The sequence below is a fragment of the Loxodonta africana genome, chromosome 22, assembly GCF_030014295.1.
Source record: "Loxodonta africana isolate mLoxAfr1 chromosome 22, mLoxAfr1.hap2, whole genome shotgun sequence".
Lineage (NCBI taxonomy): Eukaryota > Metazoa > Chordata > Mammalia > Proboscidea > Elephantidae > Loxodonta > Loxodonta africana.
In genome coordinates, this window is record NC_087363.1 from 34,847,999 (window position 1) to 34,864,249 (window position 16,251).

The 16,251-nt window shown below is 45.0% G+C and overlaps 1 protein-coding gene across 1 annotated transcript in view; it reads left to right on the plus strand.

Annotated features, from left to right (window-relative positions):
• Positions 1 to 16,251, plus strand: part of EEFSEC (eukaryotic elongation factor, selenocysteine-tRNA specific) — a 300,712-nt gene that overhangs the window by 99,256 nt on the left and 185,205 nt on the right. The window contains exon 2 of the mRNA XM_064274793.1: positions 8,677 to 8,884. Within this exon, the coding sequence (XP_064130863.1) occupies positions 8,677 to 8,884 (208 nt within the window). The remainder of the gene's footprint in view (positions 1 to 8,676; positions 8,885 to 16,251) is intronic.

The window sequence follows — 16,251 nt, forward strand, 5'->3', positions numbered from 1 at the left end:
AATTTTTCAGTCTTTTTTTTTCCTTTTATGTTTCTGAGTTTTGTCTCCTCTACAGATACTTTTTACTTTTAAGATTATGAAAAATTCTCACATGTTTTCTTCCAGTACTTTGATGGTTTTGTTTTTTATGTTTAAATTTTGATTCATTTGGGATTGATTTCAGTGTGCAGTGTAAGGCAGGAATACAAATTTTTAAAAATCTAGATGTCTACTCATTGTCCCTGTGTCATAGTTCACATACTTTATTGTTCTTTACATTGATTTGAAAAGCTACTTTTATCATGTATAAAATGTACGATTTTGGGTCTTTTTTGGATTTTCTAGTCTGTGACTCTCGTGCCCTAAGAGTCATCCTCAGACAGCACCACATGATGGCAAGCGCCTGGAAACCTGGAGGCTCTGCAGGGTGTGTTCTCCCACCTACAGCTTGGACCGTGAGGCTCAGGGAAGGGCAGTCACTCCGTCCACGTTCCCCAGCCTGCACATGTCCTCTCCCATCGAGCTCTTCCACTCTCCCAGCTCAGTGAGCATGCTGCTGGGAGTCTCCAGCAGTTATGGTTTTTGATTTTTCTTTCATTTTGGCTGATGTCCAGCGCCTTTATTTGTCAACTGTCTTGTTTGCTGCTGCTGTGTTTTTTTTTTTTTTCCCTCAGATCTCTTCTGGGGATTCGGTGTTGTCTCTCTTTGTTGTTTCTCTGTTCCTCCACTGCTGACATCCTTGGGACTGGTTTGTGGCTCTCTCTCCCCTCCTGGAGGGGCACACGTCTGTCGTGGGATGTGTCTGGGACCCAAGGAGTTTTGCTTTTGTGCTCTGTCTGTTTCCCTTCCTCTTCCCACCTTCAGGGCTTTTCTACCTGCTCCTCAGGAGGCCTTGGCGCTTCCAGGGATCGCAGGAATGCAGGACTCTGGCCAAGAGGCAGCTGGCATAGAAAAACGGATTTCAAAGTTACCTAGCCCCAGGTCACAGCCTGCCTCTGCTGTGTAATACTGTTTGACCAGGCCACAGATTTCTCAGTGTTAAGGTGGGAGGTAGAGTCTCTTCCTCTGGGCTTGTGTTGAGTATTAGGGCTGATCATGTAGAGCCTAAGTCACAGGCTCTAGCACTGTTAGGAGCCGGGGTGGGGTCCAGATGGTGGGGTAGGGGCCAGAAGGAGGTGTGGGGACCAGGATGGACATGGGAATGCCCAGCTCTTCTCAAGGGGACAACTCCTTCGTGGCTGTGTTGGGCACAGGCCCAGTGTGCCATGCGTGCTGATGCGTGGAGATTTTCATGTGGCACCTCTTGAACTGTGTTGGCACAAGCAAAGGGCAGGCTTAACAGTGCCAGCTCCAGAGCCTGGTGCTTGTTTGTCAGTTTGCCACCATCTCTGTGAATTCCCAGCCCAGACCTTTGCACAAACCCAGCTCCCAGCAGTGCTGGCTGCTCTTTGGATTAAGGCTGCTTCTGTTGGACTTGGTGGTCAAGTAGCCTACTGGTTCCACTGGGAGTGGGGTCACTTCTACACCCACCTCATACTTGGCAGCTCTCACATGTCAGAAACCTATTCTTCTGCTCTTGTTTGCTGCGGGACATCATTTTCCTAGAGGGAAGGAAGCCAAGTTTCACTCTTGATGGGTCGTGGACCTTGATGACTTAGGACAATATCAAGCCCTGCCTGCACAGGCTCTGCTGCTCACCGCCCATTGGTGCACATGGTCCTTCAGGCTCTTTTGGCCGGCACCTATCAAGGGCCTGTGAGGGGCCACCTTGTGGGTGCTGCTGGAGGTGGGGGAAGTATTGTTAGTATTGGTTCTGAGCTGCTGTCAATACTCTCCCTCCTTGTGGAAAGGACCACAATTTTTACCATGAAGAAGTCTTCTGGATACCTGTGAGTCCTAGGGAAGGAGACAGGCACTTTTTGAGCCCTTACTCAGTGCTGGGCATTGTGAAAGGAACACTAATACTGATAGCAGCACACATTGATCAAGCTCTTCATGTGTGCCATGCACAGTGCTGGGCACCCTCCTGTACCTAAGGCATCGTGTCTGCAGCAGCGTTCCACAGAGGAGGGATCTCAGGCTCGGACAGGTCAAGAGCTGGAGTGGCCTGAGGCTGCATGGGCAGAGCTGGGCCTCCTGATAGTGCCTGGCCCCTCCCCACAGTTCCCCCTGCCTCCCCACCCTCTACCTCCCACGGCACCCCTGCCTCCCTGCCCTTGCAGCATGTGTTGGAGCCTCATCAATCCTGGGTTCTCTACTCTAGCTGGATGGCTTTGCACAAGTTATTTAACCTGTCTTAGCTTACCTGTAAAATGGGGAGACCAAGAGTACATTGAATAAATGAACAAAAATAGCAGCAATAGTGATGTCCTACTGAGGTTATACTCACGGGCACCTACTCCCAGTCTGGGCTTGGAGGAGCCACATTTTGAAACCTGCCTTCTGATGCCCTGGAGCACCCAATAGAGGGTGAAGGGTGACGGGGGCTCACTGGCATGGAACCTCTCTCACCCACATACAGAGCAGTGATTTTATTCTGGAAGTAAGGTCTTGCTGCTCAGGGATGCAGGGTACTCTAGTAGAAAGAAGTCAGTGGACCTGAGTTTAAATCTCTCTGACCGAATCCTTGTTCTTTGACCTTGAGTTTGTTACTTCACCTCTCTGAGTCTTTGTTTTCTCATCTGTAAAATGGGAATCATACCCATATTTCAGAGTTGTGGTTCAGATGTGATTAAAATGAGATAAAGATATTTAGAACACCACAGTACATGTGTCACAATAGTAGTTGGAGAAGTGAAAGTCGTCAAAGCAGTGAGCGTTATTAAAGATGTCCTGTGTTCCAGGTGATGTTCTAAACCCTTTGCCTGTCTTATCTCATTTAATCTTCACAATGATCTACTGAGGTGGGCACCGTCATGTTCCTCATCATACAAATTAGGAATATGAGGCACAAAGAGATTTAATAATATATGTGGCAAATGGTAGCAATAATAATAAAAACAAAATCATACCTACTGTTGTCAAGCCAATTCTGACTCATAGTGACCCTATAGGACAGAGTAGAACTGTCCCATAGGATTTGCAAGGTTGTAATCTTTACAGAAGCAGACCGTCACATCTTTTTCTTGCTGAGTGGCTAGTGTGACCTTTCGGTTAGCTGACCTTTCGGTTAGCAGCCGAGTGCTTAACCACTGTACCACCAGGGCTCCTTGGTGGTAATAACAGCAAGATATAAATTGAAACTGCAGTTTTATATTGGTGATACTAATGTATTTACGTTGTTTATTGACTATTTCACAAGTCACCAGTTGAAAATAAATTTCTCTTTATTTTAAATTTATATTATTTCCCCTTCTTAGAATGCCCATCCATAGCTTTTGGTGTTTTGTTTTTTTTTTTTTTTGGAGGTTTTTAAACATTTAAAGTTTTATTTTCAGTTTCTCCAGACGAAGCTTTTTTTTTTTTTGAATGCACTTTTTTTTTCTTCAGTCTCAGAAGGAAAATTACATCTCACAGATAACTTATAGTTTGTTAAATGCTGACCTTTGTATGTTTTTATTTTTATTTTTGAAATGATTAGGATATATGATCTACAGAATTGGAAATTTTAATTTTTAAAAGTACTGAGAAGCTTTAACCCTGTTATAATTATTCTGCAGATCTTTAAAGAATTCTATAGTCAGTACAACTAGATGAAAAGCTCTGATAGATTGAAAAATATAGAGGGTCATTTGTAAGTCTCAGTTTTTTGTCTTGTGTTTCCCACCCACTCGCTCACTCTGTCTCTCTAGTCTCAGAATGATTTCCTACCCTGGGTTCGTGGGAATTGGTAAGGACACTGTTTGATTCATTCTGTGGAAATACTATGGATTCTGAAAAAGTCAAGACGGGCCAGCTATGTCACTTCCTGTCGTCTGATCAAAAATCTGTTGAAGAAATGAGGGTAAACCAAGAGCCGCTGGCAGGCAGTGGGCTGTTGCCTGAAGCTGACCCTGGTTTCCAGGGGACTCTGGTTCTCAGTTGGCCAGTGAAGTCTCAGTGACCTCTAGTCCCCTCCAAGGCCCCTCATGTTGGCTGTACTGCAAAGGATCTGCAGAGAGCCTGGCCTTTTGGGGGCAGAGCTGTGGGCTTTCGAACAAAGGCAGCTTGTAGATACCGGCCTAAGGCAGCAAGTGAGTCCCACAGGGGTTCCTGAGTGTCTGGGTCCTGCTGGCACTTATCTTTCTAGGTGCATCAGTCAGATTCATTCCTCATCCCCATGACTCAACAGAAATGAGCAAGATGGGCTAAATACTTTAAGTACTTGAGTCAGCCCTGCCCTCAGCACCGGAGGAAGCAGCACTCCTGGTAGTTTTGTATACCAATAGGAAATTAAATCAGAGAGAAGGCAAAGAGTCAAAGAGTCTTGGTGAATAAGGTGGAGCAGACGAGGGGTAGAGGAGGGAGAAGGGCTAAAACTGCTCTATCCAGTCCACCAAAGATTTATTAAGCCGTGCCCTGAGCTGGCTCTTGTACCAGCTGCTGTTAATACAGATTGAAGACCCAGGCCTTGTTCTGTGGGGGCTCTTAGGGTAGGGTCAGGGGTGAGTGAGGTTTGGGTAGGTGTTTTCGGTAGAACAGGGACATGAGCAAAGGCAAGGCAAGGAAGGGGCAAGAATTAACATGGAGTGTGGGTCTTGATTCTCAAAGGTGAAGTGGAGAGTGGGGTGGAGATTGTGAGAGAAGAGGCCACAGACAGAGCTGGGGTCCCAGTGAGGAAGGACAGGCTGTGTGGCACAGTGGCCAAGAGCACAGTGGGCACTGGAGTTCAGATCTCCTTTCTACCTCCTATTGGCTGTGTAGCCATGGGCAATCCCCAGACTTCTCTAATGCCCCAATTTCCTTATCTGTAAATGGAGAAAAGATTGACATTGTCAAGGATTTCATTTTACTTGGATCCGCAATCAACCCCCATGGAAACAGTAGTCAGGAAATCAAACAACATATTGCATTGGGCAGATCTGCTGCAAAAGACTTCTTTAAAGTGTTAAAAAGGAAAAATGTTACTTTGAGAACTAAGATGTGCCTCATTCAAGCCATGATATTTTCAGTTGCCTCATATGCATGTGAAAGCTGGACAGTGAATAAGGAAGACCAAACAAGAATTGATGCCTTTGAATTATGGTGTTGGTTAATGATATTTAATATACCATGGACTTCCAGAAGAATCAACAAGTCTGTCTTGGAAGAAATACAGCCAAAGTGCCCCTTGGAAGTGAGGATGGCAAGACTTCATTTTATGTACTTTGGACATGTTATCAGAAGGGACCGGTCCCTGAAGAGGGGACATCATGCTTGGTAAAGTAGGAAGGTCAGTGAAAAAGAGAAAGACCCTTGATGAGATGGATTGACACAGTGGCTGCAACAGTGGGCTCAAACATAACGATTGTGAGGATGACACAGGACTGGGCAGTGTTTTGTTCTATCATACATAGGGTTGCTATGAGTTGGAACCCACTCAACTGCACCTAACAACAGCAGCAAAGTGCGGTAAGAAATAGTATGGGCTAGGTAGTGGGTGGTGTTTAGGCTCTAGAGAGGGCCTGGTTAGTTGCAATTACTCTTGAATAGTCCATAAGTTACCCGTGCAGTAGAGAAGCCTTGACATTGTGTGCACAGCTTTGTGCAGTAATTCTCAAGCACACCAGAGTTTGAGGACATCGGGCTGGGTGTTGGAATTATTCTGCTCTGAAGATGGCTTCCCAGTCTTCCCAGACAATGGCACCAAAACAAAACCCAAACCCACTGCTGTCGAGTCGATTTGATTCCGACTCATAGTGACCCTATAGGACAGAGTAGAACTGCCCCATAGAGTTCCCAAGGAGCACCTGGTGGATTTGAACTGCCGACCTCTTCGTTAGCAGCCATCGCGCTTAACCACTACACCAGCAGGGTTTCCGCAGACAGTGGCACACAGGCTAGAAATCCGAAGGCATTCCTACTCACCTTTGGGCTGTCTGTCCTCTGCAGGTTGCTTGTGGTCGTGAGGGTTGTGGGAGATGGTAAGTTGCATCTTGTGGGCCCAGTGGGGCTCAAGCTCACAGTACATGAGGCAAGCGTGAGCATCTTGTGGCCACAGGGTCAATGAGAAGCAAATAAAAGAATGGTGTAAATCAAGCATTCACATAGTGCTTGGCACAGAGTAAGTGTGCAGCAGCTGTTAGTTAAAAAGGGGGCTACATAAGGAGCTTGGTTTTCTTCGTAGTATAGTGGGGCTCTTAGTAGGAAAGCAACATGGTCAAGACTATATTTTATTTTATATTTACTTATTTATGTACTTAAAATTATAATTGTATTTATTTCTGAATGGATAGTGTATACCCCTGTTTAAAATTTAAAAGTATAAAAGAGTGTGCAGTGATGAATTTTCTTTCCTACCTCTGTACCCTGCCTGCCAGTCACCACTCCTCTCCCAAAAGGCAACCAAAAGTTATTCGTTTCTTTTGTATTCCTTCAGAAATATTTTTTTGCGTATGGAAGCATATACTTATTCAGATACAGCACACATGTATACCTTTTCCACCTTTTAACACAAATTACTCTTTACACATTGTTCTGCCTGTTGCTTTTTTCACTCTGTCTTGTAGATCATTCCATAGTAGCGTAGCATTCTCTTTCATGGGTGCACCATTATTTATTTTTTTAACCTGTACCGTACTGATGGACATTTACATGGTTCCCAACATTGGCTACAGCTACCAGGCTGTAGTGACAGTGGTCACTTCAATGTGTGCAGACATGGCTAGGCTGGAGATTGCATGCATTTTGATAGCTATTTCCACGTTGGCCTCCATAGGGGTTGTACAGATTTAACCCTTCCCAACAGTATATGAATCAGTTACGTATTTTTAGGAAGTTCCTTTTGGAGGATGGGTTTTAGAGGGACAAGCCTGAAGCACAGGTGCCCATCAGGGAACCACTGACATGAGCCTGGTGTGGCCATGGAAAGTGAAGATAGGTTTAGGAGATGAGCTAGTGATACTGTAGAGATGAGGGAGCGGAAGGGAGAGGAGTCTATCAGACAATGAGATTTTTTAGACTTGTTTTTTAAAAAAGTCAGGTATCTTTTAAATAAATTTGTCTGTTCATGTAGATGGCAGAACAGTGCTCTCCCCTCCCCCCGCCCCGCCCCAGCTCCCCTGTAGTAGAGGCCTGGTCCTGCCACATGATGACACAACAAGGGAGATGCTCACACTGTCTGCTGTGTGCTCTGGGCCTACCACTCCCAGGTTCCTCCAGACTACAGCTCAGTCTGGGTCCCCAGGTGACAGAAGAGGTCAGTGAGGAGGCTGGGGCAGGCAGAGCACAAGACAAAGGAGGAGAATTAGGGTACTCCTGGGCCTGTCCAAAGTCATTGGCACATATTTCCTCTCCTTGGGGAGCCCAGAGGACCTTTGGTAGGTCAGTGGAGACTGGGGAAGAAGCCTTCAGCCTTTGAGTCGGGCGGGGCCTTGTCTGTAGTGCCCCTTTGGTGCCAGTTGGTTACATGACCTTGAACAAGTGACCCCATGTCTCTGAGTTCCAATTTCTTCACCTGAGGCACTAGGACCATAACCCTCCCTGAGGGCAGAGTGGAGATTGAGATGACCTAGGTACACAGTAAGTGTGCTAACAAGATAAAAACTCCCCTTCGTCCTGCCCATCCTCTCCCCGCTGTGCGTTTGAAGCATCAGAATCATTCACAGAACAGCCTTCTTCTGCCTAGGGAAAGATCATGATTTGGTCCTGAAAACCCCTCATAGGGCAAATTGTTATAAACTGAAAACGTAACTTCCATTGATTTCAATGGCAAAAATATTTCTATATTCCTGCAACTCCAAAATAACACTTTTTTTGTTGTTGTTGCAGCTACTCCAAATCCCATTGAAAAGGACTTAGTAACTTCACTAGCTAAGGTAGTCTTCCCAGCATGACTTCAGTGGCTTCTCCTTATTGACCTCTCTGTAATTTGTCTGGCTGCTCTTGAAGCTCAGGGGTGGCTGAGGTGTGTACATTAGGGCCATGCTCACAACCAGGGTACACATATGGATGTACCCAACCTCCCAAAAAGAACAGGAACCTCCTAAACAGAGCAGAAGGGACAAAAGAAGTGAGTGGACACAATCCAGCCACCCATGAGGTGATCCCAATGAAGCCACAAGTGCTGTGAGGAAAAGACACAGGAACCACAGAGGAGAACCCCTCCCCCGCCCCAAACTTCTGGCCTCGTTTGGTCATTCCCTCTGCTTTCTCAGCAAGGGCGAGTATCTAGGCACTTGCTTAGCATAAAACACTGAACTTTTCCGTTTGGGTATTCTCCTTGTGTGGGCTTTGGAATCAGACAAACCTACATCCAAACCCAGCTCTGCTGCATACTAGCTGTGTGACCATGGGCAAGTAGCCTGTCTTTCGCGGGCCTCCGTTTCCTTATCTCAGGATGGGGTAGGACATCTGTCCCTCATGGTGGTCAGGAGGATTCAGTGAGACACATGTGTCCAGGCACCTCACACCTTCCCTGGTGCTTTGGAGGTGTGTGTAGCTGCTTCTGCCCTACATTGCCTACTCTTTCTTACCTCAGCACATCAGTTGGGCAGGCTTTGCTTGGTCTGGGGCATTGGGCAACTTTCTGAAGAGTGCACCAGATCCATACCCATCTAACCTTGTTTTCTTTTATCTCAGGAGCCCAGATCATTGATCTGATGATGCTGGTCATCGATGTGACCAAGGGGATGCAGACCCAGTCAGCGGAGTGCCTGGTGATCGGGCAGATTGCCTGCCAGAAGCTGCTCGTGGTCCTGAACAAAATAGACCTCTTAGCCGAGGGGAAGAGACAGGCAGCAATCGATAAAATGACCAAGAAAATGCAGAAGACCCTAGAGAACACCAAGTAGGTTTGCTAAGGAGGAGCCTGTTCACATTTTAAGAAGGGTTGGAGGGCAAGTGCTTTCTTTCATTGGGCAGGCAGGTCCTAGGAAGTGGAACCTCTGCCTGGCGCTTGCTCAAATCAAATTCTATAGTAAGTAGGGTAAAGACTACTTTACTTTTAAAGTGCTGTAAAAAGAAGCCAAACAATGTAGCAGCATTAGGGAACTAGAACTTGATTTCTCAGGTGATGTCTTAACATGAACAGTCCAGTGTGGCGGGTGCTTCTTCTCTGCATGCTGTTCCGACACCTAGATGACTCCATCTTATTGCCACTCCACTCCTAGAGGATTGTCCTCGTCTAGTAGTCAGAGCTGCTCACAGGTACTCCTGTGTCATAGCTCACAGGAAGGGGATGGCACATAGAGGAGTGTGTCCAGTGTTTTCCATTGTATTCTGCCCATGAGAACTTGGTCAGAACTGGTTATATTGGCCATACTGAGGTGCGAGGGGGGCAGGAAATGTGCTCTCCAGCCGTCTGCTTATCTACAACCCAGTGATCAAGACGGAAGAATGAACTTTGGTGAACAATTAGCTGTTTCTGTCAGAGGGGCTTATAAAATTGGATGGATAAATAGATGGATGGACTGAAGGTTGAATGGGTGGACAGTTGAATGTTGCTGCTGGAAACAAGAGTGGGAAAGGCTAGATCACAAAGGACCTTTGTAGTGTCCCATGCCAAAGAGTTTACAATTTTATCTTGGGAAGTGGGGAGCCATTGAAAAATTTTGTGCGGAGAGGTACTAGATCAAGTGTTCCCATTAAGAGAGCACTGGCTGCAGGTGGAAGGTGGCAGGCAGGAGATCCAGGAGACAGCTGGAAGATGGGGGAGGAGGAGACTGGACGGTTTTCCCTGGGAGAGAAGTTGTGGCCCTAAGTTAAGCAGGGATGGAGAAGAGGAGGTGACTTGGGGGGTTCTTTTAATGAGTAGAACCAAAAGGCCTTGCTGAGCGTTTGGCTCTGGTTATAATCAGAGAAGGTTCTGTGAAGAGAGGCCCATGGGGGCAGAAAGGTGGCAATGCTACTGAACTGGGGAGGTGGGGACAGTTAGAGGGGCATGGGGACGACGGGACCTAAAGCCACCTGGCTGCACAGGCGGCTGCGGGAGTGACTTATTCTGATGTTGTGAAGAAGATGAGAACATGTCCTTGTTGAGTACACAGCGCTGGCAAACCTCATTGTTTTATCACTGTCTCTTTTCCTCTCCGGGCCAGTCCCTTTTGATCAATACTAAATAGTGGTCACTGGGCGACAGTGATACTTCCTCTTTGCTATGCAGCCCAAGACAATATCCTGCCACTGCCACTTCTCCTTCACGCCTGTCTGTGGAGGGCACACAAGTAGAAAGTGTTTTTGTTTCCCCGTCATAAAGATTGATATGCCTTCCTGTTTATGATTTTTTTTCAGCTCCAACACCTGCAGCTCTCCCTCAGAATTCTCAAGTTGGTGAAATTAAAGCTCCAGCCCTGTGAATGGGCCAAATATGTCATAAAAGATTTCCTAGCAGTGCCTTTTGTTAGCAAAATTCATCAATCCGATAAAATCGACACATTTAGATAAGTGTTGCATAAGAATTCAGACTTTGTTATTCCCTGCGGAAGTGGATATGTGACTGTAAAAAGGAAGATAAAAAATTATATCTTCTTTTTAGTGAGTTATTTGATCTCCCTGCTGTTTTATTTACTTGTCAGAAAGGGGAGTACAGGTCCTTTTGACTCCTGCTTAAAAAAACCCATGCAATGTCTGTCGTTTGCTGTATAAATGGGACTTCTGGGGGAGTTAAGGCAGCCGTTGGATACTTTTAAGGGTAAATATTAAAAATTTCAATTAATTAAATTTAAGGAAAATCCTCACTGGCATGTTTAAATTACTACTTCTGTTTTAATTTATTGGTCGAAGGTGTAATTATGGCTGTTATCGTGAGAAAATTGACCATTGGAGGGGCCTGCGAAGCTCTTCCTCTCCTCATTCAGACTCCCCCCTCCCCCCTACCTGCCCCCAACTCAGATAAAGAACAGGAGCCATAATTTGCTGCTCTTTGGGTTGTATTCAGTGGCCTGGGGCCAGGCAGAGTCAGATGGCCTAGTAATAGATCATTAGCAGCAAAGAAAGTCTTTAAGTGATTATTTCCTTTTCTTATGGTCCTTTGTTGAGTAAGTCCTTGTAGATGCTGGCTCATACATGAAGAACCATTCTTACGGTCCTTTGTTGAGTAAGTCCTTGTAGATGCTGGCTCATACATGAAGAACCGTTCTTACGGTCCTTTGTTGAGTAAGTCCTTGTAGATGCTGGCTCATACATGAAGAACCGTTCTTACGGTCCTTTGTTGAGTAAGTCCTTGTAGATGCTGGCTCATACATGAAGAACCGTTCTTACGGTCCTTTGTTGAGTAAGTCCTTGTAGATACTGGCTCATACATGAAGAACCGTTCTTATGGTCCTTTGTTGAGTAAGTCCGTGTAAACGCTGGGCCATATATGAAGAACTGTTCTGTCTAGAGAGGAAAAAATGGAATGGTGAATCACGTAAGTGTCAAAACCTGAAAAGTGTTTAAAACATAAAGTGCATTTTTTTCTATCCAAAGAGTAATTTAAAGAAAACTTGAAAAATACAGAAAAGTGGATAAAAGAAAGTGGAGATCATCCAAAAATTTCTTTCCTCAAGATAGCCGCTGTTGACATTTTGGTTTATTTGGTGCGTGTCTTTTTACTGTCCATTGTATCCTCCTCACCTTTTTAAAAACATACAGTTGTAATCATGAGATATTTACATTTTTGATTTCTGCTTTACTTAACCTTTTATGTAACAGCTTCTCATGTAACCAGCACTGTTGTCGACCCTTTAGACTAGCTTAAGTTTTCCATTTTTACAAATAAATAACCCTGGTGTGAACATCTCTGTACACCATTCAACTTTATGTTTTCGGCTTTTTCTTCATCATAGATCCCCAGTCCCAGATTACTGGATCAAAGGGCATGGGCATTTCTAAATCTTTTGTTGTTCATTGCCATATTACTCTAAGAGGGTTGTACCATCTTATACAAGTATCAGCAGCTGACTTTGGTTTATAATTTAAAAGTACATTTTGAAATGTAGTAGGAAAGAAATGGTATTTTATTCTTGTTTTAATATGTAATTCTTTAATTACTGGTGAGATCAGACTTTTTTCCTTAAGTTTATTAAACAGTTGTTCTTTCATGTGTTGCTGTTGGTTCATGTAGGTCTGTCGAGTCTGTTCCGACTCATGGTGACCCTATGCACAACAGAACGAAACACTGCCCGGTCCTGAGCCATCCTCACAATCATTGTTATGCTTGAGCCCATTGTTGCAGCCACTGTGTCAGTCCATCTCGTTAAGGGTCTTCCTCTTTTCCACTGACTCTGTGCTCTGCCAAGCCTGATGTCCTTCTCCAGGGACCGATCCCTCCTGACAACATGTCCAAAGTATGTAAGATGCAGTCACTCCATCCTTGCTTCTAAGGAGCATTCTGGTTATACTTCTTCTAAGACATATTTATTCGTTCTTTTGGCAGTCCATGGTATATTCAATATTCTTCACCAACACCACAATTCAAAGGCGTCAGTTCTTCTTCGGTCTTCCTTATTCATTGTCCAGCTTTCACATGCATGTGATACAATTGAAAATACCATGGCTTGGGTCAGGTGCACCTTAGTCTTCAAGGTGACATCTTTGCTCTTCAACACTTTGAAGAGGTCCTTTGCAGCAGATTTACCCAATGCAGTGCGTCTTTTGATTTCTTGACTGCTGCTTCCATGGCTGTTGATTGTGGATCCAAGTGAAATGAAATCCTTGACAACTTCAGTCTTTTCTCTGTTTATCATGATGTTGCTCATTGGTCCAGTTGTGAGGATTTTTGTTTTCTTTATGTTGAGGTGTAATCCATACTGAAGGCTGTGGTCTTTGATCTTCATTAGTAAGTGCTTCAAGTCCTCTTCACTTTCAGCAGGGAAGGTTGTGTCATCTGCATAACGCAGGTTGTTAATGAGTCTTCCTCCAATCCTGATGCCCCATTTTCTTCATATAGTCCAGCTTCTCAGATTATTTGCTCAGCTTACAGATTGAATAGGTATGGTGAAAGAATACAACCCTGCCGCACACCTTTCCTGACTTTAAACCAATCAGTATCCCCTTATTCTGTCTGAACAACTGCCTCTTGATCTATGTAAAGGTTCCTCATGAGCACAATTAAGTGTTCTGGAATTCCCATTCTTCGCAGTGTTATCCATAGTTTGTTACGATCCACACAGTCGAATGCCTTTGCATAGTCAATAAAACACAGGTAAACATCCTTCTGGCATTCTCTGCTTTCAGCCAGGATCCATCTGACATCAGCAATGATATCCCTGGTTTCACGTCCTCTTCTGAAACCGGCCTGAATTTCTGGCAGTTCCCTGTCGATATACTGCTGCAGCCGTTTTTGAATGATCTTCAGCAAAATTTTGCTTGTGTGTGGTATTAATGATATTGTTCTATACTTTCCACATTCGGTCGGATCACGTGTAGTGTGTGAATTATGCCCATGTATTTTGTCTGTTTCCTCTTGAGATCTTAATGCTTTCTTTTTGATTTTAAGGAGTGTTTTATATGAATAAAGTTACTGCTGGTAACTCTTTCCTGTCATATCTGTTACGTATAAGTCTTTGCCATGTGTTTGTCTTCTTTCCATTTTAGTTGCTTTTTTTTTTTGACATTCTGAAGTTTCTAATTTTTATGTAGTCAGATTCTTTGATTGTTTTTCTTTGTGATTTCTTCATCTCTGGAAGCATTTAAAATTACTCTTGCATAAGCATTTATCATTGTTAACAGAAATCAAAATAGAAGATAAAAATTTATCCACAATTTTTCCAAGGCATCAAATTAAAGTTTTTTTTCCCCAGACCCGTCAGCCTTTCCCACACGTACATAATTTGAGGTACTTGTTATTACAAAATTGACAGCATTCTGTTCTAGGCTTTTGTCTTTATTTTTCCACTAAATGTTACTATCTTCCAGCAGTCTTGATGCCCTTTCTCCCAAACTCCTTTCATGTTTCCTCCTGCTTTTCAAACCATTTTCTATTTCCTTCTTTCTGTTGTAGCCAAGGCCCTCTTCTCAGAGCCCTCATGGGGCTCTGCTGGCCCTGCCTCCCTCCCTGGGATGAGGCTGAATGCCAAATCTCAAATCCTTTGTATGCCACTGGGCTTCTCTTATAATGTGTGCATTCCAGACTAGCTTTGTGACTGTTGAGCTGGGTGTGCTATTTCTTCATCTGTACAATGGGGGCTGATATGGTTAGACTCAGCGTCTCCTAGGACATGGAACCTGCAGAGTTGTCATAGCTGGCTCCATGGAGCCCTGCTATATGCTTGCCACTGGGGTTGGTGTTTCCCACACACATTTCACTGAATCAGTCTATCAGCCCATCAGTCCATCCTCACCGTTATCCCAGGAGGTAAGTTCGTATCCTGCTTGACTAGGAAGAAAACTAAGGCTTCATAAATATTGGCTGTTTGTGGAATTCTACTGTCCCAACCCTAAAACTTACACTCTATTTGTTTGTATGCATTTTTTCTGATATATAGACCTATACCCAATATATAAGTATCTTGCTGTCTATATATATTTTTAATTTGCCTGAGGTGGTTTCTGTGTTGATAAAGGTCATGCTGCATGCACGTCTGCATGCCTGGGCCTGGCTTGTGTGGTGACTGCCACAGCTGTGAGGGAGTTTGGTGGAGGCGGTTGGGGACAAGCAGGGACGCAGCACTGGAATCGCCTCTGTCGCTCTGGCCTGCATGGATGAGCTGTGGTGCTGGGCTTAAGGGTCCTACTGATACAGCGGGGAAGGGTTGGAACCCCTCGTGCTCCTAGAACGCAGACAGCAGATTGGATCTAAAACCCAGGGCAGGAGGGGACTGCCTCTGGGGTCTTGCTGAACTCCACTCCCCTCTGCTTTATGCTGGGCAGGACTGCCTCTGTTGCCTGAAGCCAGGATGCCCCAGTGTGTGGCAAGTTCAGGCCTCTCCCAAGCCTGGGAAAGGGCCACACACTTGGCCCAGCTTGCCTTTATGTTTTGTTTCAATACATTACCCAAAAGGTTTGGGTGCAAATAATTGAATTTCTGAAAGCTTTATGATTAATTGCCGGAATTCTCAGTGCATGTTTTTTACCCTCTCTGTCCCTCTGAGCCTCAGGCTCATGGCACGTAAACAGAGCACATATATGAGTACTGGATCCTGGCTTGCAGTGGATCCTGGCTTATGTGTGGATCTTGGTTTGCTGGTTTCTGAGGCCAGAGCCCTCGCTTAGGGACGAAGTGTGTGCTCACCCACTCAGTCCTCTTCTGCTCCCATGGGAGAGGCCTGTACTCAGGGCCTACAGACCAGCCTCTACTCACTGGCCCCTGGGCAAGCCACAGGGCTTCTCTGAAAGGAGGGCATGGACTGCCTGCTCATGGGGGTTTGGGGAGCCATGGAAAGCAGGAGCATTGGACCTGGCACACAGCAGGTTCCGTAGATGTCAGCTTTCGTTTCCCTCCTTTTTTTCTGGTGTGTTTCTTTTCTTCTGCCTCTCTTCCTCGTTTTATTTATATTTATTTCTTTCCTGCCCTTTCTTCTTTCCTCCCTTCTCTCACTTTTTTTTTCTTTTCTTTTTACTTTTTTTCCCTTCTTGCCTTCCCTCTCAACCCATCTTTTTTCTCCAAACTCTCTTCTCTCCATTTGGGTACTTGTCCTTCTCAAGGTAAATATCTCAGTCCTGCCATTTCTGTGGAAATGATGAGTGAGTGGGTCTTGGGCCCTGCTTGGAATCTCTCTCATGAACTTGTAGTATCTTGTCACACTGTCCTTTGGGGCCGTGAGAGGCTCCTGCGATTATTTAAGCTGCTGTTTGCAGAACTCCAGCTTCTCAGAGTTACTTCCTCTATCATTTAAAAGAAAATAAATACAATTTTCTTTAAGGGGTAACTCCCAGCAAGGCCAGGAATGGTGTGATGAAGATTCAAAGACTACTCAACTGAACCCCTCCCTTTATTTATTTATTTATTTATAATAATTTTTATTGTGCTTTAAGTGAAAGTTTACAAATCAAGTCAGTCCCTCACACAAAAACCCATATACACCTTGCTACACACTCCCAATTATTCTCCCCCTAATGAGACAGTCTGCTCCCTCCCTCCCCACTCTCTTTTCGTGTCCTTTTCGCCAGCTTCTAACCCCCTCCACCCTCTCATCTACCCTCCAGGCAGGAGATGCCAACATAGTCTCAAGTGTCCACCTGATCCAAGAAGCTCACTCCTCACCAGCATCCCTCTCTAACCCATTGTCCAGTCCA